Genomic DNA, 24,661 nt, shown 5'->3' with positions numbered 1-24,661 from the left:
TTTGAAGCAATTTTCTACCATATTTGTGTGACTTTGTGGTTGTAGACTGTACATAAGATCAGTAAAAATTTAGCAAAGCTAAAACTTGTGGCATCATGAACACATTTTTATTTTAAAAAGCAATAAGCTATGTTTATTAAAATTTATTTTTCTAAAATGAAGTCAATTTAAAATCAATATCAGAGAAAAGAAGAAAACAGTTGTTTTTGTTTGTACAAACTTTCTACAACTGTAGAATGAAATTACCCCAGAGTTAAAGGTTTATGAGTGGATTAAATAGTAATGAAGCAGCTTTGGTGCAAAGGGAAGTATGATGGATTTTGGAGTCCAAAGATCTGTTTGTATCCTGGCTCTCCCTACCTGTCAAATGAAGAGATTGTAAGCCACAAGGACCTTAAAATCTATGATCCATTAATTCAAAGAAACTAAGAATTCTTCAGTTAAACCAGTGAGTTTATATGAGGAGTTGCTTTTAATCATGTTTTTCTAGAGCACAGAAAGCATGAATCTCAGGTTTTGATATCATTTCTATATGTTTTCTAAAAGAAAGGTTTTTTATCATGAATAATCTGAAAAAGTCAGTTCTATTTCTTTTGTTTCCAGTTATTATTTGAAAAATGAATAAGTCGTAGCAAGGTGGCACTCTGAGGCCAGTAGAGCTTCTGTAACATTGTGAAAATTTAACATAGCTCAAGAAAATAGGGAAAACTTAGCCTAGATCCCCAAGATAGAAGTAGCCATAACATGCTATATTCTTAAATAGAAAGAAGCCTGAAGAAGAACAGCAAGAGAATATTACTACTTTGTAATAATTTTCTGTGCATGAATAATTTTCATTCATACCTCTCTGTCTAGTCTTTGCTCCCTCTTCTCCCCATGCACTTATACATTCATATCAAAGAGCTGGTATATAAGAGAAATGGTATGGATTCAGATCAAGGAGCTTACTGGCTGGCAAAAGATACAAAGGACTTAAGTGTGTTATATGGGAAAGTTTGTGAATATGACATTGAACATCAAGGTAAATGATGGGGAGCTGGAGAATCACAATTTCATCCTATTATAGAATGAGAGTATCTGCCCATGAATATATGTGATTTCATTTTATATTGAGGCTTTTTAAAAGGAAAGGAAGAATTTATTATAAAATTCATTTTATTATATTCCTTATCATTATTCATATACTACTTTAATATTTCTTAACCCAAAGCACATACTTGGAACACTTAACTACCAAAAAGGCATTTGGTCATTTCACTGCAGTAAGCTCTCTTAACATTTAGAGCATTTTTGGTAGGAAAGTAAACAAACTATGTGCAGTTGAAAGCTTCCGTGTTGAAATGGTGTGATTGTCCTCCCTTTGCTGAATTCCATTATTAAAAATTAAACAAGGAATTATTATAGCAGCTTTTAAGTTGGACATAAAATGTTTGACTTCTCTTTTTTGTTTGTTTTCAAAGATACTGCTTTCCCTTTGGACGGCCTGAAGGTGCTCTCAAAGCTACACTTTCATTACTCGAAAGGGTATGTTTGTACTTAAATTTTCACATGTCATGTTCTTTTCTTATTAAACTAGTGAAAGTTAGATATTTCTTGGCTACTTTTTTCCTTTTATGGCATTTCTCCTTGACTCCATTACACTACATCTTCAGCTCCTTCTCCCCACTTTTTAAAATTTTTCTCCTATGCTGATTTACATCTGCAGTCCTATCTTCTGTACACCTGAGATTTCACTGGCTTCCTCTAATCCAGTTTATCTCTCCTCCCTCCAGATCCCTGGGGATCTTTCTTGTCATCTGTCCATTCTGAATAGCTAGCTAAGTTACCCTCACAAAGATCCCTTCATTCTATCCTTCTTTTTCACTACATACTCACTTCCTTCTCTTACGATATTCTATTGGTATATCTCTCATCATCACACCACATGTGTTTCCCATCTTCCATCTTTTCTCATTATACACTCATTCCTTATACTTAGAACATTTTCTATTTAATATCCATTAGCTCTTTTCTTCCTTTACAGTCAAAATTCATCTTAAATTTCTCCAATGATGTCTAATCTAATGCACCACAAATTGTTGTTCAACATGTAGAAATCCATCTTCCTATAACAAGAGAAAACAAGATTCCATGTTTGCATATTAAAAATCATATTTTTCTAAAAGTCTATTTTTCTACCTCACCTAAAATTTAAACATTTTCCATGAAGAAACTATTTTCTGCATCATAAAAATTAAAGTAGTGCATCAGTGTAGGATCTAAATTGCTGGACCACCATCAGAAAGACCTAGATTTAAGTCTTACCTTACCTCTGATATATATAAGCTATATAAGGTATAACTCCTGGATACTCATTTGGTCTTGGAGTGTTCTAAGCCAGGGCTTCTAAAATTTTTTTCACTTGCAACTTTTCACCTGAGAAATGTTTCCATGACCCCAGGTATAAAGATATATTACATAGGTAAACAAATCAAACATTTATTAATCATAAATCATAATTTTGTGACTCTATATTCTGTTATGAGATCTCATATGGGGTCATGACCCATGGTTTAAGAAGCTTTGTTCTGAGCAACTCTTTAAACTTTCAGTACCAGACAAGGAGCAATACTATGTGGGCAGAGGGAGTTTCTTCATTGAGACTTCCTAATATGAACACATTCCTGTAAAAAGCATTATTGGGGCAGGGAGCTGGGGAAAATAAGGGAATGGAGATGTAGAAATAAAATAAGTCCCACTTGTCCTCTATTGCCATTAAGAATCTCAATAACTTGTGTGTTGATCTCATAGCTTTGATTTACTGACTTCCTTTTAGATATTTTATTGTACATTATTGTCCTTCCAATAGGAAGAAAGAAACAAACTTTATTCCAGAGATTGCAGAGGGAAACTAATTACTCTTACCTTATCTAGAGCAAGATGTAATTGAAAAAGCTAGTAGAGTAGTTTATTGTTGATTTAGATTTTCATAATATTGGAAATTTATATCGAAGAGCTTCAAGCTATGAATTTTGAAAAGTCTAAGCAAAAATGTACTGAATTAACAATAAGAACAATAGCAATACAAATGGATACAAGAAAAATCCATAAAAGCTCTTTCATGCTTAAAACTGGCATTCTGTTTGAAATACCCTTTCTTCAAAGCCCAATTCATTTGGTAGGTTTTTGCAAAATAAAAAAGTGGCATACTTATTCCTAACCATATTCTCAGACCAGTAATGAAAGGTAATCTTTGCCTCAATTGAATCTACTCCACAATTCTGGCAGAATTAGGGAGAAATATTTGGGGCCTTCTTACTTCTACCCTTTTCAAATGTTCACATTAGTTAGAATGATAATCGTCACCTTCCTTATAATCCAAAGCTCTTCCCCTCAAAAAACCACATTTAAAAGTAGAACTCTCCTGTCTTTTATATAAAGAAAAGATGTATAAAGAAAGAAAAAGCAGAAGAAATGTAATAGATCACTTTTTTACACCTCTTGATCTTTTATACTCCCATTGCTAAAAAAAAAAAAAGGTTATTAGATTCCTCCATTTATCTGGTCATGCCATGAACTTTTGCTTGATTTAAATATTCTTCCTATTCATAAAGTGGTAGAAAATCACATTTCAAGTAGTATTGAAATCTCTTCCCTAATAATTAAATTCATCATTAGAAGGAGATAGGGGGAAATTAACTTTCAATTCAATTTTGATATTTCTTTGATAATAACAAGAGTTAACATGGTATATATCCAGCCTTAGAACCAGGAAAATCTATATTCAAGTTCTTTCAATGACACATCCTAGCTGTTTTAGCATAGGCGAATCACTATAACCTCTGTGTCCCAGACAAATGTCTGCAGCTTTTAAATTACAGATTGATTACTCACCTGCATCAGTGGAAGTAATTCTACACCTAGACCCCTCCCCACTTTTTGCCTAGGTCTCTGCTCCACTATCCCTGTATTCCTTGGGGATTTCTGAGCCCAAGTTTTTCCTTTTGATTACCTAGAACAGTAAAATTAAGGATCTTGCCTCTCTTTCTTCTCTCAAAAAAGGGAACAATGTTAGTTTGAAATATATAGATATTTAACCTATGGGACAATAACCACAAGGATTATTCAGGAAGTAGAATGTCTTGTGGCTGACGTAGAGTCTCAATTATATGTGGGAGTGTTTTTCCCTCATAAAATTATGTGAAGAAAATATGAATCTGTGATGAGGTTGAATTTTGCTTTCATTTTAAAATAGACAAAGAAATGTTGACTAATAAAATTATAGCATTCTATTATAGGTCAGCATAAAATTGAGATGATTAGAGGCTAGAGTCCTAAATGATAAACGTTTAGAAAAGGAATAGAATAATAAAGATAGAAACTGATAATTTTATATCCTCTAGTGTTTACACCAATATTAATAGAACATTGAATTCACTAAACCAATGAACTATAATTGTTTGAAAATTACTGTTTTAATTTTGTTTCCACATTTTCAAACTATTTGCTTTATTTAAAAAAAAAAAAACTTTTAAAAGCAAGGTAACAAAACTTTATGTGAAGATATATGTGTACTAAGATAAATTTTATTCAGAAATATGCATCCATCCCTAAGTATTAAGGGAAAGAATTCATGGTCATTTTTAATTGTTTGAGTAGATAATATGAGAGGAAATCTCTTTTAGGATAGAGTCTACTTAGAATTTGAAAAAATAAGCAATCATTTTTTAAATTAATTTTTACTTAGTTATCTTTTAAGAGAAATAAGGAAGACATGATTTAAAATCCATGGGAACAGATACAAATAATAGACAGATGCCCTTTTAATCTTCCAGAGAAAGGTTAAATGTACATACAAGGCATTGAAAACTTCAATAAAATAACATTTTCTAAGATAAGGGAGTGTTTTCCTCTACTTTCAGTAAAATAGTTTCTTCAGAATAACTGCTTACAGTAATTAAGAATACATTAATGAGAAAAAGAAAGGTGTTAATGCAAAAGCAATTCATACTGCTTATCCTTGGTGAATCTTTTGTTATTGCTTTGTTTTTCTTCTCACAGTGCAGTATGCAGAAAAACTGGGCTTTGAACTTGGGGTGTGCTTTTCAAACTTTTCGTTTTTATCTTTTTTCATGCATTGCAATTCTGATCTACAATTTCTGCTACCCTGGATGGTCTTGAGTGTTTCCAGAGAGTGACGGACTAGTAATACAAAATGCTGACATGGCATGCGAAAGCTTTTGATATGATTTATAAATGAGGACTCAGACAAGAGGAATAGAGTATGTTTCAGATGATGAGCAATAACCCATTTACCAATTATCCTTCCCTTTGATGTTATCTAACACTGTTTATTATGAATATTGAAGTTGAAGATGTTTTCTGTGATTTGTTCCTGTTTTTTGGTAGGTTTTAATGAAAGATATCGCCACTCCCATACCAGCAGAAGAGGTGAAGAAAGTGGTCAGAAAGTGTCTAGAGAAGGCTGCCTTGATCAATTACACTAGACTTACAGAATATGCCAAAATAGAAGGTCAGTACGGTGAGCAATTGCCGAAGTGGCTGTGGGAGCCAGCAATGCCTATTAACTGACTATTCTGTGAGAAGTCTTTTCCTTTTCCTGAACAAACCTGTACCAGAGCAAGGGGAAATGTCTCATTAAAATCTCAGCTGGTGAACTGTAGAGCTTTTTCCTATTCATTGCTATAATATGCCTCCTGGGACTTTGCTTGAATGAAAGACCCAGGCTTCGTGCTTAAGTTGTCCTTTGTTCTTATTTTGAGTTTTCAAGAAACGAAAAGGTGTTTTCATGGGTTGTATTTTTTAGCATTACTGTAAGTATGTCTAACATTTAAACTATTGGCACTATGTTCTATCCTGATCAATAACAATGTAACGTCATGTGAGATGGGGTCCTGATATTCTGTACTCACATTTAAAAATGGGAAACTTGTTGATATCATCAGTACTGAAATAAACTGATAGAACTACCCAGAGCTTTTAATTACTTGCAATATATTAATGCTTTTGAAAGATTAGATCTCATGAGAGAACTGTGCATTTTTCTTTCTTTGTATTGTATTCATTAAGGATAATGATTTTTTATAATAATTTTTAAAGGATATTAAAACTTGTGATTTGGTCACAGAAACCAAATTTTTTTTTCTTAAGGAGCATAGACTGAAATGATTTGAAGACAAGAGAAATGGATTGTGATAGTTTGTTTAAGCATAAAAGAATATTTCAAAATATACATATGGAATTAACTCTGGGAGAATGAAAAACTTTTCATTAATGATTTATTTTCAAATACAAACATTTCTAAGCCATCTTCTAACAAATAAATCATCAACATTTGAAAATCAGTAATAACTTTTAAACATTAAAATGCTCATTATAAAGCATATATAAGAATTAGCTAATTTTAAAACTGCTATCAAAATCACAGAAAATAAATAAGGATCATATGATTAACTATAGTATGAATTCTTTTTCTTTCCAAATCTGGTCAAGCTCTCTGACAAGCATGAGTTAACCAACCTCCTGAGTGATTAACAAAAAAAAGCCATCCCATCACTATAGCAACCAATATTATATCACGAGAGTAACAACATGAAATCTCCTTAGTTACCAGTTTAACATCATTAATTATGATATCATGTTGTGTTAAAGCAAAAGCGATGAATATTGGATCATTTGGAAGAAATGAGAAAGAAATATCTTAGTATTCTGTTTCTGAATACTCATTGAAATAATTTTGATGACTTGGGATTATTGGGCTTTCTAAAAATTGATAAAGAGAATGAATGAATGTAAAAATAGACTTCATGCCATTTTTAAACTATATGTGAAGTAAAAATTAGAGAAGAAGGAAAGGCATCCATAGACAAATTTAGTATATAAAAATTAATTTTGAAGAAATTATCTGAACTCTATGCACAAAAACTTTTAGGAATGCTTTTTTTCTCCATTAAAATCCAGGTAATTTATTTCATTTGGATTATTGGCTTAACCAAGAATACTTAACGGGATCAAGGACTTTTATATTCCTTTCTGTATTTTCTATCTTCTGTTTCTGAGCTATAGTACCCATTCTTATATATAAATTGAAAAAATTTATTATTCCATATACATTTTACTCAGATTTGTCTTCATTGGTAAAATGGGCATAGCCCTAGGGCTAGAGCACAGATAATGACAAGAAATAGCATCTGTTTACATGTTTTAGATACAAAACTAACCTCTTTAAATGAAGGTTTATGGCTTTTTTTTTTGACATATATTCCTAATTTGGACAAAAAGGTAATGGGCAGCTTCATTTTCTTACTTGTATTGGTACCAGAGGTAAGATAATAATGTCAATTATGAAACTATTCCCAAAACATGGTCAAATGGGAATAACAAACCTAACGCTTTCAGAGATAAGACATGCCTGTTAATTAAAGGGGAAAAAAGTATTCCATGCTTTTGAATTCTGTTGGCTTTAATTTCTTAGGAGAAAGAGTCATTTCAATTATAGTTGGATTACACCTAAAATCAAATCACAGTTTAGTAAAAATAGAAAATGAGCCACATTTTTTTCTGTACCTGACTGGCTTATAATACTGGTGTGATTTTATATGGAGTAATGTTCATTTCCCCCCCTCTAAATTCTCTTTGCTTATGTTTTAGGGCCAGCAGAAAAGGAAACAGGTGATTAACCAACTCCCTGCATGCACATACCATTGTATTTAGTGTGGTGTGGTGATGTTGTGGTGTTGATGTACCAATGTCTTCCTTTTTTATTTTTTTAAAAAATTATATCATTTTGACCAGAAATAGTGCAAAATACAAAGTTCAGCAATTGATAACCGCTTTTCTTTATGGAGTTAGGGAAGAAAATTATAGGTTCATAAGATATGAATTTTAGGCTAAGAACCTGAGAACCCTGAGTCAGTAAGCATGAGCTCTTACATACATGTGTGTGCACACACACAAGTATACAAGAGCAAGGGGGTACAGAGAAAGGGAGGGATGGAGGAAAGGAAGGAGAGAGAGAGAGAGAGAGAGAGAGAGGGGGAGGGAAGGGAGGAAGGGAGGGAGAGAGGGAGAGGGAGGGAGAGAGAGAGAATGAGAATATCACCACTGAAGATAAGATGAAAGTGAGTTTAAGCTAAAACACATGAGATTTATATAGAATGAAAAGTATATATATATATATTTTTTTTTTATTTTTTTTTATTTAATAGCCTTTTATTTACAGGATATATACATGGGTAACTTTACAGCATTAACAATTGCCAAACCTCTTGTTCCAATTTTTCACCTCTTACCCCCCCCCCCTCCCTAGATGGCAGGATGACCAGTAGATGTTAAATATATTAAAATATAACTTAGATACACAATAAGTATACATGACCAAAACATTATTTTGCTGTACAAAAGAATCAGACTGAATTATTGTACAATTAGCTTTGAAGGAAATCAAAAATGCATGTGTGCATAAATATAGGGATTAGGAATTCAATGTAATGGTTTTAGTCATCTCCCAGAGTTCTTTTTCTGGGCATAGCTAGTTCAGTTCATTACTGCTCCATTAGAAATGATTTGGTTGATCTCGTTGCTGAGGATGGCCTGATCCATCAGAACTGGTCATCATCTAGTATTGTTGTTGAAGTATATAATGATCTCCTGGTCCTGCTCATTTCACTCAGCATCAGTTCGTGTAAGTCTCTCCAGGCCTTTCTGAAATCATCCTGTTGGTCATTTCTTACAGAACAGTAATATTCCATAATTTTCATATACCACAATTTATTCAGCCATTCTCCAACTGATGGACATCCATTCAGTTTCCAGTTTCTAGCCACTACAAAAAGGGCTGCCACAAACATTTGTGCACATACAGGTCCCTTTCCCTTCTTTATAATCTCTTTGGGATATAAGCCCAGTAGTAACACTGCTGGATCAAAGGGTATGCACAGTTTGATAACTTTTTGAGCATAGTTCCAAACTACTCTCCAAAATGGTTGGATTCGTTCACAACTCCACCAACAATGCATCAATGTCCCAGTTTTCCGCATCCCCTCAACAATCATCATTATTTTTTCCTGTCATCTTAGCCAATCTGACAGGTGTGTAGTGGTATCTTAGAGTTGTCTTAATTTGCGTTTCTCTGATTAGTAATGACTTGGAGCATCTTTTCATATGACTAGAAATAGTTTCAATTTCTTCATCTGAGAATTGTCTGTTCATATCCTTTGACCATTTTTCAATTGGAGAATGGCTTGATTTTTTATAAATTAGAGTCAATTCTCTATATATTTTGGAAATGAGGCCTTTATCAGAACCTTTGACTGTAAAAATATTTTCCCAGTTTATTGCTTCCCTTCTAATCTTGTCTGCATTAGTTTTGTTTGTGCAAAAACTTTTCATTTTGGTATAATCGAAATTTTCTATTTTGTGATCAGTAATGATCTCTAGTTCTGCTTTGGTCATAAAGACCTTCCCCTTCCACAGGTCTGAGAGGTAAACTATCCTATGTTCCTCTAATTTATTAATAATTTCATTCTTTATGCCTAGGTCATGAATCCATTTTGACCTTATCTTGGTGTACGGCGTTAAGTATGGATCAATGCCTAGTTTCTGCCATATTAGTTTCCAATTTTCCCAGCAATTTTTATCAAACAGTAAGTTCTTATCCCAAAAGCTGGGATCTTTGGGTTTGTCAAAGACTAGGTTGCTATATTTGTTGACTGTTTTATCACTTGAACCTAATCTATTCCACTGATCAACTAATCTATTCCTTAGCCAATACCAAATAGTTTTGGTAACTGCTGCTCTATAATATAATTTTAGATCTGGTACAGCTAAGCCACCATCATTTGATTTTTTTCATTAATTCCTTGAAATTCTTGACCTTTTGTTTTCCATATGAACTTTGTTGTTATTTTTGTAGGTCATTAAAATAGTTTTTGGGAGTCTGATTGGTATAGCGCTAAATAAATAGATTAGTTTAGGTAATATTGTCATCTTTATTATATTTGCTCGCCCTATCCAAGAGCATTTAATATTTTTCCAATTGGTTAGATCAGACTTAATTTGTGTGAAAAGTGGTCTGTAATTTTGCTCATAAAGTTTCTGATTTTCCCTTGGCAGATAGATTCCTAAATATTTTATATTATCAGTAGTTACTTTAAATGGAATTTCTCTTTGTAACTCTGACTGTTGGATTTTGTTAGTGATATATAAGAATGCTGATGACTTATGTGGGTTTATTTTATAACCAGCAACAAAAAGTATATATTTTTAATACTGAATACTTGAATAGACCCATGACAGCATAGATGTATCAGTGCACATAATGACCTATGCATACCTTACTATGATGTTCAGCTTTTTTCTATTTTTCTCCAAATCCTCCTTTGTGATCCTATACTACCTAACATCCTGAAAGCCATGTTTTAGTATTTGTTAGGGTTGTTAAAAACTGGAATCAATAATTGAATGTGGTTTGTTTCCTCAGGAAGTTTAAAAAATTATCCAGAATACTTTGTGTTGCAGTTTTGTTTGGAAGCATGAAAGGTGTCTAATCTTTAAAGAGCCTTTCTTGTCCTACTTTCTAGAGTTTAGAGAAAAATTTGCATTTAACTACTTAGATTCCTAACTGAAGATTTCTAGTAAAATCTCATCTTTTGTTTCCTCTAGTTATCCCTAATTTTCAGCAACCTGCTATCATGTTTACCTAGTTTTCTACAACAAAGCATTAAAGGTAAACCAAGATAGGGAGAGAAAAAAAAAACTCTATCAGTGATTACTAAATATGGTTTTAAATGATTGGTTGGTTGTTGAACATTCTGAAAAGGACCAAAATGAGATCACTGTATTAAAGTGGAGTTACAGTGTGTCCAACCATGGCTGATCAGACTAATATGAGCTCAGAATATGCTGCCACAGGTTGACACAAATAGTCCCTATTAATATTTGGGGTTGATTCTCTAACTTTGCACATCTCATTTTTCTTTTGAGTTAATTCAATTCTTTGCTCATAGAGCACAGCATCTTCTCTGAAAAGGGCTTTCCATGCTGGGTAGTCCTATGCTAGTGTCTTCCATGACATACAGTCAATTCTTAAGTTCTTAAGAGAATCTTTGAAGGTATCATTTTATTGCTTTTTCTGACCACCTTGTGAGTGCTTACTCTGTGTGAGTTCCCCATAAAATATTTTTTTTTGGCAAGCATACATTTAATATTGAACAATGTGGCCAGCCCATCAAAGTTGTGCTCTTTGCAGCAGAATTGGAGTGCTTGGCAATTTAGTTCAAGAAAGGACCCCAGTATCTGGTATCTTATCCTCCAGGTAATCTCCAGAATCTTCCTAAAACAATTCATTGCAAGCCATTTTAAATGTTAAATGCAGGACAAAAAGTCAAGAATTCTCACAATGATGATTACTAGTCCTGTAATGTCAGACAAATCAGTTAACCCCCATAGACCTCATTGTCTTTCTCAGCAAAATAGAGAAGTTAGATCAAATAATCTCTATTTTAAAAATGTCTTATATTTGTGTAGCACTTTAAGCCATTCCCTAAAGTTGTTACCCTCAATACTTCAAAAACCTTTTGATTCACCAGTGTTGATATTCTATATGCAATCTCCACATACCTTAGTAGATGGCCCTGTTGTTGCCAAATATTTAGAATAAAAATAATATAAATTGTTTTTACCAAACAATAATAATGACAATTATAATTTTTCTGATATAAGCATCTCTCTGCAAACTAATCCACAAACCATAGGCAATCAACGAAATTCTAATCAAAACCTTTCTAAATTGGTAGGACCTGCCAAAGGTCATCAACAAATGACATGCCCTTTAAGAACCCAGAATCCTTGGTTACATTCATACCACAGTGAAGCTCCTTTGTAGAGAACTCTTTAAAAATGTGTTATGCTTTGGTTATTCCCATTGCTTTTGCGAAGTTGATTTAAAGCTGAAAAAATTGAGCTACCTAAAGGTTAAGTAACTTGGTTGTAATGAATCAGTTGCAAAGCTAGAATGACAACCTCAGATCTTTTGACTCTTTTACTATCTAGGGTACCACAGTAGCTGTGACCTGTATCCAGATACAGATTAGTTCATAGCACATTAGCTTGACTCAGAGTATGTCATCCCTGTTATAACCAATGAGAACTTCTGTCTCAAGAACAGGAAGATGAATTTAAGAAAATATTGTTTAAACTTCCATTGAAACCACTTATTTGAGGCACAGGTAACTATTGCATACTATAGAATCAGATTAAAACTAGCTGTTCTTCCAAAATGTGAAGCTACTTGACTAAAAGAGATGTCCAAATCATGGGATGGTATGGAATAGTAGAATGGCTAAGAGATCTAAACTTGGAACAATTGATCTATACTCAGGCAGTTACTATCTTCCTGGTTTTACTTCTCAGATGTCTCTCAAATTAAACTCAGTTTTCCATATTGACCCATGGATACTTTTATTCAGTCCTTGTACACTATACAAAATCTTCATTGAAAGTACAAATTAACGAATCTTGTGGGTTTAACAATTCTTACATGAATTAAATTATTTGCTTTTTCAAAATATTGTCCTTTTTATCTCCCTTTGAATCTTATTTGTATGTTCAAAGAACACTAATCCTCCATGTTGGGAACTAAATATGAAGAACCTATATCATGTACATGTGTTTTGTTTTCACACTTGTTTTAGTTATGATGTTATTTCCTAAGAAGTGAATATAAATAAATTTTCCTTATTACTGAATAGGAAATTGGTTGTAGATTTAGAATATAAAGATATACAATCTACTTTTTTTAGCTGTTTTGTAAAACTGTACTGTAACTAGAGACTAGTTACATTCACTCTTATTTTTAATTTGAGGCTTAAACTGCACATTGAAACATTCGTTTTTATACCCATTTTTTCTGAACTACATACCTTATGAGTGAAAAATGATTCATCATTTTTGGAGTGAAAAATAATTTATTTTTAATTCAGAGAATCACATGTTTAGAAGAGCATCAACCATAAAAGTGAGTATTAATTCACTGCTCTCTTTCCCTTACCCCCGCCTCCAAACACTATCATATTGTGCCTGAAAATAGAAGAAGGAAGACTGCTCCTTAGAGCTTGCCATGACCTATGATCCTTTGCATAGATTTGGTATCTGTGCTTATTATCAATCTAGAAATGCAGAGGTGCCCTAGACAAAAGGTACCACACAGTGAACATGCAAATTCTTTGTATAGTAAGAATCTTTTTCATCACTCTGGTTGCCAGGTTCCCAGGTCTAACCCCCAAGTGCTCTCATTTTCCCAGTGTCTCAATTGAACTGCATATAGAGTGCTTTCCCAGAAGGCTATGCATGCTTACTTTAAGGGTAGAAGTTGAACAGTAAGCTGCCCTTACATCATTCAGATGTGTTTGGATTCTGGATGACACTTTAACTTAGTACACCATTCAGAATATAATGAGGAATACAAAATTTAAAAAAAAAAGTATCTGTTCTACCTAAAACTTAACATGTGTTAGCAAACACAGAAGCTCAAAAGTCACATGCTGCCCTATAAATTAAGTGTTTTTTTTTCTGAAAGTGGCTAATTTATTATCACTTCTAAAATAATAATATAAGGCAGTATTATTCCTTTACTGCTTTCCATGAAAGAAGTTTCAGAAGTGTCTCCTGGGAAATTTGATTGTAAATGTTCATAAATATGCCTCCCCATATATTTAGGGAGTGTTCTGAAATAGAAATAAAAGATCAGTATGACATGACCTCATCACTATGGAAAATGCTTTGACAGGTGACTTGTACATTAAAAAAAAAATTTCACCAGAATTCCTACTCTAAAGAGCATCCGGATAAAAATTAACCTCATTTCAAGTGTCATAAAAAGAGATACTTAGGTTTACAAGACAGAACCATGCCCTGAATGTGTAAACTTTATTATTCCCTCTGTGAATAAGACGTCATTCATGGACTTTGTTTTGCTTCTGTATAAAATAAATATCATTATTTCCTTGAGTAGAGCAAATTATTGTCATTTATTTATGATTTGAGGCATGTCAAGTAAACAAGCATGTATTAAGCACTTAACGTGTACCATGCTAAATTATGGGAATACTAATAAAAATACAAACAGAAAGACAGCCCTTGTCCTCAAGGAGCTTACATTCTTATGGTGCAAAAGCAGGAAGGGGAACTCATTGTAGAGGAAGTCTGGAGAAGGTGAAGACATGGCTAACCTGGGCATTTTCTTTAAATTAAAGTTTTAGGGGGGAACCAGCAAATTGAAGGAACCAGAAACAGAGAAATTCAGAGAGCTCATTATGCATTATGCAAAGCTACCTAGGCTAGTTATTGACAGTATAGGTATTATAATCCTTGTGTTTGATAAGAAAAATGTACTTTTACAATAAAATTTAAACTCTCTTAATTTGAAATGCTTAATACTTTGGACAACAACTATGTTAAAGTCAATTTTTGTGTTATTCATAACAAGGGAATTGATAAGTAAAAGTAGTATGAAGCATATTTAAATGACATGAGAGGACAAGCTTTTCCAATGGGCTCATATACTTCACAATGTCTGTTTGCATATCTATAATTTAAATGCTCATTATTCTTTATATCTACAATTTATAAAGATACTTCAAAAACTTCTAGCAAGGTATGCTTTAGTCTACCAGTTTAACTGTGTGTATAGAAGAAATATCTAAACTGCATTTTTAATAAATATCTTTTGATTTGTAGTTTTTACTAATTCAGAGACCTTTCCTATATCAGTTGGAAATAAATGAGGTTTTCCTATATATAATTGTATATTTGCTTCCTGCCACCTTTTCTTCCTTGCTACTAAAACCATATAATGTCATCAGAATTTATACATGGCAAAAACAACATAATAAATACTATATGCTGAGATTTGTGATTTCCAGAGATGAAAAGTATCCTCAGTGACTCAATTCATGTTAGGACAGTAGAACTAAGTAAGATCTATAGGAATGAGTAAGAAACAAAGAAAAAGAATTATTTGCCTATACTGAGAGACACCTTTACATGTGCTCTCAAAGGCTTTATGTATCCTTCCAATTAGCTGACACAATTAGCTGTATTCTGCTGCTGCCTGTCTTAGGTTGTGACTAGCTCAGATGACCATCCAACATAAAAGTCAATTGAAGACATGAGGAGAAACACTTTTATCCATTTTATTTGTCCTGGCAGTGTATTTGTTATGCTTATTAGACAAAAGAATTGTTTCTAAAGTAGAATTCTATTGAGACTCTAGTGAAAACAAGTTGGTTTTTTTTTCAGGTTAATTCAAATTTAAACACATAAAATTAGAAGAGCTCATTATATGATATAGTCAAAAACACTTTACCTAAAAATACGTTATTAAATAGAAGTTCACTATTGGAATTTATACTTATTCAATCACCTAAAGCATAACTTAATCATCATATAAAAATGTGGAATATATTGAAAAGGGAAGTTTAGTGGTGGACTCTTGGAATTTATTAAAGCTTAATTATAATATTTTTTCAGAATCCATATAATAAAAATATTAAAGTGAAACTTCTTTTTAGTGAAAAGGTTGTGATCCTTTGAAAACTATACTTTTAATAGCTGATAATCATACTTTAATGCTTGCTAAGCCCTTTAAATATATTATCAAATTTGATTCTTCCAACAACTGTGTGAGGTATATATATTATTCCCCATTTTACTGATAAAAATAATAACAACAACTATGACTAAAAGAGCTAACTGACTTCCCTAGGTCATTTAACTAATGTTTTGAACTTAACTCTTCCTGATCCCACATTAGTCATTCAGATTATTTGGTCACTTACTTAGAAGGATGTATGCTGATTTCTATTCCATAAAACTGTTGTAAGAGATTCCTAATTATTTGCTGATGATAAGATGGGAAAACTTTTCATGGGGATTCATTAATTTATAGGACTGAAGATGAATATCTATAAATAATTGTGTTCCTTCTAATGCATTTTATTTGAAATGGGAGTTGAAAGTTTTCCATCTTTAGAAGACATGTAGGAGCAGAAAACTGCATTTGTGTCATCCTAAAATTCTCTGACATAGTATCTGGATTTGTGAAGGTTCAAGAAAAGTAACAAATAAACAAAAATGAAAGATTTGATGGGTTCCTACAAATTGATAGTATATCTTCTATCTCCTTTAGCTGTCTCCTAAAAATATTTTGTCATTCTGATTTAATTAGGCTTTTAATAAATAACTATATTTATTGCATATCCAACAAAGCATATGGATAAAATACAATGATTTTATGATGTTTTAGATAAATATAACAGAGATAAGACGATATCATCGTACCTTCCCCCTTCTCTTTCCTTTGACTCTTAAGTTTTGCTCCTTTGAGCAATCTTTTTCTCTCTACTGTCTCTTTCCTTTCTGTCTACAAACATGTTTAGGTTTCTGCAATTGTTTTTTTTGTTTTTGTTTTTTTCTTGTCTCTGGTACACCCTTAGGCTATTATTCTATATTTTGTCCTTCCTTCATCCTTAAATTTCTCAAGAATAGTCTACTTTCACTTTCTCTATATTGTCAACACCCCTTCACTTCTGAAATTTTTGCAAATCCAGCCATTGTACTTAAACTGCCATCTCTTAAGTCAGCAATGATCCCTTCAATGACATTTCCTTTGACCTTTCTGTGTCATTTTGTATTGTTAGCCACTCTTCTTCTGGATACTTGGCTCTCCTATCTTTCATTTCACAGATTTCCTTTGAGATATAAGAGGTATAGAGTTGCCCATTGCCCATTTTTCCATGGGTTGAAGGGAATTGTGTTAACCAGAACAACAGTTTTCCTATTATATTGTATTTTGACATATTTCCCCCATAATTTTATATTATTGAGTCACCTAGATAAAGCAGTTTTCTCACAAGTAATTCCCAATTTCCGTGGACTCACAGCTTGGGATAAATGTACATTCATATACTCATAAATGTGTATGAGAATATATATATATGTATGTATGTATTTATATGTCTCTGAGAGATTAAAGGATTTGCCTCTGCTCATACTTACCTGAGATTTGAATGTAGGTCTCCTGAGTCCAAGAGGACAGTCCATGAATTGTGTGGAATTTCATAGGTGTTAAGAAAAAACAAAAGACTTCTAAAGTATATAATAAGGCACATCGATCACATATAATACAGGTCCTAGATGCTCTATTCATGCTAAGTGCCATAGCTTTAAATCAATACTAAAAATCCACACAACCTCAAATTTTACAACTCCAAAAAGTGTCTTCCTGGTGAACAGATGCCCATTTAAGTTCTACATATATCTAAATGCAGACAGCACAGAAAATAGTAAAGTGCCTATGGACCCTCTCTCTCCCTGTATATATTTTCAGCACTTGCTCCCATTTAAGTTCTGCATATATCTAAATGCAGACAGCACAGAAAATAGTAAAGTGCCTATGGACCCTCTCTCTCCCTGTATATATTTTCAGCACTTGCATATCTCCTCATTCAGGCCCTGTTCAGATCTGAGGCCGGATTTGACTCCCTATACTCTAGCCTTTTCCATTTCAGCATTGAACAGCTCCTGATCTAATTTAATGTGCTTGCTACACAGACACATGGAAATCTCATTACAAGTGCTTGTCACCTATTCACCAAAAGGTCTTAGCAAAGATGTCATTTTGCTCAGCTCAGTTAGCAGTGTCTGACTTTGCCTTCTCTTATAAAGTCTGTGTGTGTAGCTCACAGATAAATGCATACTTGAAATATCCTTCCATCAGCAGTCGTTTTGTCATTGTCTAAAAGCAAAGTTGAAAATGGATGATGACGACTTTGTTTATTTACTCAAAGGTGTCAACAGAGAAACTTGGTGACATACACAGCAGCTTGTCAACTACAGCACCTTGTTAGTCTGAGCAACATAAATGCGTTAGAAAAGTCTCTACCAATTTGGCAGAAGCAATGTAATGGACACTGACAGACAAGATTTCTGCACTTTTGTAGCTAAGAGGGTTCGGAAGCATTTAGATGTAGAACAAGTGAATTTAGTTTGAGAAATGGTGAAGGTTCATCATTTGTGCATCATAACTTAAAGGACAAATAGGCTTCAAATATTAAGTGAAAGGATCAAATTAAAGCTTTATGTAAGTCTTAAAATTTATTTTTTCAAAAGAATGATTTACAGAGAAGTCATTTGATAGCTGAACATCTATCCACATGCTATGCATAGCACTAGAGGAAACATAGAGGCCTCTGTTGTTGAATCATTTCAATTGAATTTTGATTCTACATGACTCCATTTAGGGTTTTCTTGGCAAAGATACTGGAGTGGTTTCCATTTCCTTCTTCAGCCCATTTTACAGGTGAGAAATCGAGGCAAACAGTTTAGTGACTTGCCCAGGATCACACAGCTAGTAGATATCTGACACCAAATTTGAACACAGGAAAAGAATTTTTCCAGACTCCAGGGTCAATGTTCTATCCACTATGCTACCTAACTGCCCACATATACAGGATATCATTGATTCATAGACTTAAGACTTAATAAGGTCTTATGTAACTTTCAAGATTGGATAGCTAGATAACAGTGTTTAAAAAACTGAGTTTAGAATCTGGAAGACTCATCTTCATGAGCTCAAATCTGGCCACAGACCTGAATAATCACTTTGACCTTATAGATCTCAGTTTCCACATTTGTAAAATGACCCAGAGAGGAAAATGGCAAATCACTCCAGTGTCTTTGCCAAGAAAACCCCAAATGGGGTCACGAGGAGTCAGACATGACTGAAAAATGATTTTATTCACAACAAACTTTCAAGTTTATACTAAAACCCTGCAAAAATTACAGTAGTGACTTTCAGTTATTTAGTACTTGAAAAAATAAAAGACCCAGTAATCACAGCATCTCTTGGGCATGTGTGGTGGAGATAGCACAAATGTTATCATTCCCCATTTTACAAATGAAGAAACTAAGGAACAGAAAGACATTCAGAATTTTACTCAATATCACATAATTCATGACTGTGGAAAAATGGAATTTGATCCTTACATCTTCTAGTATCACTGATGTTTATGCTGCCCTACCTTTTTTTGAAAATTGACTTAGCTAATATACATGAAAAACATTTTCATTATGTTTCAACATATTTTGAGATATGTTATCTCAAACAGAGATGAAACTGGAACAATCTTATGAGTTTTTTAAAAGCTATATTGTTGTCTTAATAGGTTTTGATTATATACAAAAGCCCACAAAAAGACATTTCTGCAGGATTTTTTTTCAATCATCTTTTAGGGCTGAAATCTGCAATTGTATTCATTCTTCATTTATCACATATCTTCCTAATGCTTTGCCCATGAAAGTTCTCACCTCATGAGTTATCACTAGTCAGTCCTCTGGGGCCTTAGCTATACAATTCCCTACTTCCAACTCCCTAATTTGCCCCAGTACTCCTATACATTTCTGTAGGCCTTACTTCATCTGGATTCCAAGGCTTCCTGTGTCATTTTCTCTCTATATGTGAATGTTTTATAAAAACAACTGTGGGTTTCTGTTTTGGATCAATGTTAAGCTTTTTTATATAAAACTGCAGTATTAAAAAGTAAGTGGATTTGGGTAGATTTAAATTAAATGGAAGAGAAAGAAAATAGTGAACTGGAGCATAAAGTATATGGATACAATCATGATTACATCTTTTGAATTTGCAGCCAAATATAAATAAATTTATTCTGTCATAAATATACATGTACACATATAACACAAATAGAAAATAACATTATAAATTTGAATTATAAAATTGAAAACAGATAATATAGGTTGGGAAAGTAATCTCTAATTTCAGTGGTTATCATTTAGCAAACATTGATATTTAAATCTAGCTAAAATTCAAAGAAAAACTTCCTACAGAATATTCGAATTTTTAAGACTAAAGCAAAACAGTTTAGATTACTTTGAAGAGTACACATTTAACAATATGGTTATAGATTATTGAAGCATTATTCTTTTTAGAGTTGAGAGTACTATTATTTTTATTATAACTCAATTAAACACTTAATGCTAACTTTATATGAAACATAGGTTAGAGGTGAGGATATGGGATTTGAAGAAAAAAAAATGAACGTGACATAATCCTAACCCTCAAAAGGGTTATGGTCTGGTAGAAAGAGACAGAGACACAAAGAAATTGAAAGATAGCATAGTGAATAAAGTGCCTTCCTTAGAGGCAGGAAGAACAAAATTTGAATTCTATCCCTAATTCATACCAACTGCGTTGTTCAATGCCACAAGCAAGAATTACTTGTTGAACTGCTTGAGTGATGGAGCTTTTATGCATAGAGTTCCCTGCAAAGGTGAAATTCCAAGTTTGGACCAAAAAACCTGAAAACAAAAACAAAACTGCCGAACAATTAAGAATGTGCTTTTTAAGCAGTTTAAGAATGGGAAAATCACATCCAGCTCAGGGAATTAAGGAAGGTTTCCTGGTAGAGATGAACCAGAATATACTGAGCATTTGAGAATGGAGTATCCTTCAGCTCTTCTGATCCAGGAGGACAATATGACTACATCACGAACAATGGAAAAAATAATGGATTAGGAGCCAAAAAATCTGGATTCAAATCCAGACTCTCAATTATACCATGTGAGACTTTGTGCAAGTCCCATTAAGCTCTCTAGGCCCTCATATATATAATGAGAAGGTTGGATATGATTATCTTTGAGATCACTTCCACCCTTAAATCTATGTATGTGTCTATAAGAGAGAATACAATATAAAAATATGATAGAACTCTGTAATACCTATTCTTTGTAATTGAACCATCTCCTCCTTTTTAAGATACTGGAAGTAAACTATTATGTCTTTTCAAAGAATCTTTTGAGGAGAGGTAGTGAAATCCGTTCACTTAAAATAAACCTGACATTTCAGGTCCTTAGATGCTGAATAGTGATTAGTTATGTTGGCTTATAGAGATTGCTCAATTTGGATCATAGACTATTCCCATTGGCCTATACTGTAATGGCTAATTCCCCTTTGTCCCATAGCTAGCCAGTAGTTTAGATATGCATTTATTGACATAAGAGGTAATGCAGGTAAAGTTGTTAATTTGACTGTGACCACAGAACAATTATGCTAAAGCACAATATCATTAGGGTGACTAATTCCAAGGCAGAATTAACTGATACTGTTACTTTAAATGACTGGGTCATTAAACTGATAGGTCCCAGAGGTAACTGTGGAATTAGGAGACCACAGAACTATTGTTTTCAAACAACTCTGATATTATAATTCTCACTGACTTTCAGCAGTTGTGGTAGATAGTCTATCCCTTTCTGGGTTAGTGCTGTTTTTATGAGTACCTTTGTCTAGGACAAAATTCTACAAACTTGGAAAACAAGAAAGGATCTTGTGTCCAGCTTTCATTCAAAAAGAGGCTTACATTAAAAATACAAATAAAATAGAAGAGACAGGAGCATATAATCAAAGTAATCCTAGTATTGTTTAACCTCTCTGAGCCTCAATCCCTTATTTTTGAAAAATAATAACATTATTGTGACTGAGGAAAATGCTAAGTGAATCTTAAGTCCTTCAAAACTTTGATAGATAGAAATCATCATTTTTTCTTAAAACATTCCCTCCATTAGGGCAGATTTCAGTTCATTCATATCTTAAGCTTTTTTTTCTATGTCCTCATATAACCTTTCCAAAAAGGATCTTCCCAAAAGATTGGAAGCATTTTTCTAGATCTTTTTAGCATTTTGTGGATAGCTCAGGAGAATCACAATTAAAGTTTTATGCAGCCTCTTTTTTTCCCTTCCTAGCCAATAAATTGTGTCACCTATCTTTACTGAAGATTTTATATAATAGTGAAATTAATCTTGTGAGTAGAACAAGCCATGAAAGTAGACAATGGTTATGATGTTCACCCACACCATATTTTATGACAATAAGGAAGTATTATTGGACACCGTGATAGCCACAGAGAAATTGATAATGGATTCATCAACTCTAAGAACTATTCCCTTTCTGGAATACTGAGCCCATTGTCTGAGGAAGTTTAAGAGAATATAGGATAGTCTGGACTAAAATAATGCACCTCTCTCTCAAGTGGATTAAAACCCCAGAGATGTCACTAGAACCAAATATTCAGGGGTCCTCCAGAGAATGGGCTCAGAGAATCTTCCCTAAGGCTGCTAGAATGGAAGATCAGTTCCAGAGGAATTCCAGAGACAATGCAATTTCTGGAAACCTCAGATCTGATTTGAAAGGGACCTCAGAGGCTAACTAATTCTGTCAAAACATGAAGAATACCCTCTCCAGCATAATTAATGAGGATCCATCCAATCTTTTCCCAGAGATCAGTTGTGAACAGAAACCGGCCATGTCTACTTTTAAACAGCTCTAATTATTAAGGAATTTTTCCCTTAAATGAAGCCTAAATTCCCATTTCTAAATTTTCTTCATTATTCCTAGTTCTGCCTTGTTGTATCAAACAGACAAATCTATTCTTTCTTTTGTTTTACAGCCTTCAAAATTCTTAACTATTATAATTCTTCCTCTTTCTCTCTTCTCTCACCCACATACACACAAAAGCTTCTCTAATCTGCACCAGTTCCTTTAATTTATAATTATATGACATGAACTTGAGGTCCCTTCACTATTCACTATTCATCTTCCTTTGCATGTTTTCACATTTTTAGTGTCCCTCCTAAAATGTTAGACATTTTATAATCTGAAATGAGACAGAACAAAATAGGAATCCTTTCCCCAGCTCTCAACTCTATACTTCTCTTGATGCAGCTTAACATCACAATAGCTTTTTTGGCAGTTGTAATGTACCAGTGATTAATTTTGAATTTGTCAGTGCATTAAAATTAAGCCCACCAGAACAACTCCCATGCTCTGAAACCTACTTCCACTCAAAGATGTTTTTCTCAGACTTTGCCACTTGTAATAATGAATACTAATTTGCTGGGCAAATTAGATGTCAGGGTGGGCAAATTAGGTATCAGTGTGGACATACAAATACAATATAGAAGGAAACAAAGTGTATGTATGTAACATGCCTGGGTTCTGAATACACCAAACTATGTTCTTCTATTTCATTTTTGATTCCTGCCTGCTATCACTTGACATGCCTTTTCATTGTTTGGATAGCATTTCATGGATTTGCAGTTTTTTTCATTTTTCCCCCATAGGAGAAATATATTGATTTTGTGATCCCTTCCCCAACTCCAAAATGTAAAATCATTTTTAGTCTTTAACATTTTTCTTTAAGGTCAGGGTGATATAATAAACAATGCAGTGAAGAAACAACTACTAGAAGTTAATGAACCTGCAGGGGCAATTTGCAGTTCTGGGGAGTATGTAAGGCACTGAAGTCGTAGTTATTTTTCCAGTATTAGGATTTTGAGAATTTTTTTTAGCATTGAGTTATTCTCACATAAAAATATAGTTGTGTGATTTACCTGATCTAGACCCACTAATTCCAGTCAGCCAGATGTTGAGATTCCAGGCCCCCTTTGTCATGAAGAAAAGCAAGGAAGTGTAGCACTGCTACAATAGGTAAGCCCTGGACTTGAGTGTCCTGTGGACTCTGTCCTAAGCCCTCTTTCCTTCCTTTTTATTGTTTCATTTAGTCATCTTATTAGATCCCATGAATTCAATTATCAGTTCTATGCTACTGATTCTTGAGGCTACCTAATCCAGCTCTAACTTCTCTGCTGACCGTCAGCCTTCCGTGTCCACATGCCCCATAGATATCAGATTAAACATCTCTATGGATGTTAAACTTAACAATTCCCAAACTGACTTTTTCCTTATACCTTCCCTTCTTCCCAATTTCCCTATCACTATTGAATGTACAACTTACCCAATCTCTTGCCTTTCCAGTCTCCTTACACCTTACGCTACTCTCACTACAAACCCATATTCTTCAATCTGGTGATATTCGCTTCCTTGCTATTTCTTCAATAAGACATTGAATTTCCTGATTAGCATTTTCACTGGTTATTTCACTGCTTAAAATGCTTTACTTTTTCACACTTCTTCCTGGCAAAGATTCTCTGGCTTCCTTCAAGTCCCAGATAAAATTCCACCTTCTAGAGGAAAATTTTTCCAATCTCCTTTTATTCTAATGAGTTGTTTCTATTGATTTTTCTCCAATTGTAAATACTCTTGTTTGTATAGAGTTGTACGTTTGTTGTCTCTTCCATTATACTGTGAATTTTAGGAGAAGAAGAATTGTCTTTTGCCTTTCTTTGTATCCTAGCATTTATCCCAGCATAGAAAGCATTTAAGAAATATTTATTGACTATTAAGTGATTGGATATCATTATCTTCTCTCAGAACTCTGATTTTTTGCCACTGACAGCTAAGCAACTAGGTGAGGCAATGATAATTGGGTAAGAGATAAAGGTCTATAGACATAAAATTTTGTCTATAGGAAAAGGAAGGATATTACTTCCTTTGGTCCCTTCCCCTGAAATGCTAGATCTTATGCTGAATCTCTCTTTTAAAAATATTGAATGAAATTACTTTTAGAATCCACATGTCTTAATTGGCTAATATTAGGAAAAAAGTCATGGGTTAAGAAAAAGAAAGAAAGAAAAGGAAAGACTAAAAGTTTACAGAAATTAATCGAGAATAATAGCTGAGAGTGATAGGTCA

The 24,661-nt window shown here is 33.4% G+C and overlaps 1 protein-coding gene across 13 annotated transcripts in view; it reads left to right on the top strand.

Moving 5' to 3' along the window:
* The window catches only part of CADPS2 (calcium dependent secretion activator 2), a 678,697-nt gene that overhangs the window by 538,654 nt on the left and 115,382 nt on the right, over nucleotides 1–24,661 (top strand). For 8 of the 13 annotated variants that reach the window (XM_031938932.1, XM_031938929.1, XM_031938930.1 and 5 more), the window contains exons 15-17: nucleotides 1,461–1,524; nucleotides 5,389–5,512; nucleotides 7,651–7,671. In XM_031938932.1, the coding sequence (XP_031794792.1) occupies nucleotides 1,461–1,524; nucleotides 5,389–5,512; nucleotides 7,651–7,671 (209 nt within the window). The remainder of the gene's footprint in view (nucleotides 1–1,460; nucleotides 1,525–5,388; nucleotides 5,513–7,650; nucleotides 7,672–24,661) is intronic. The other 5 variants (XM_031938931.1, XM_031938941.1, XM_031938939.1 and 2 more) reach the window with 1 other exon arrangement.

Source organism: Sarcophilus harrisii, chromosome 5 (genome assembly GCF_902635505.1).
Source record: "Sarcophilus harrisii chromosome 5, mSarHar1.11, whole genome shotgun sequence".
NCBI lineage: Eukaryota > Metazoa > Chordata > Mammalia > Dasyuromorphia > Dasyuridae > Sarcophilus > Sarcophilus harrisii.
Note: the sequence above shows the minus strand (reverse complement) of the source record. Positions and strands in the feature narration are given on the sequence as shown.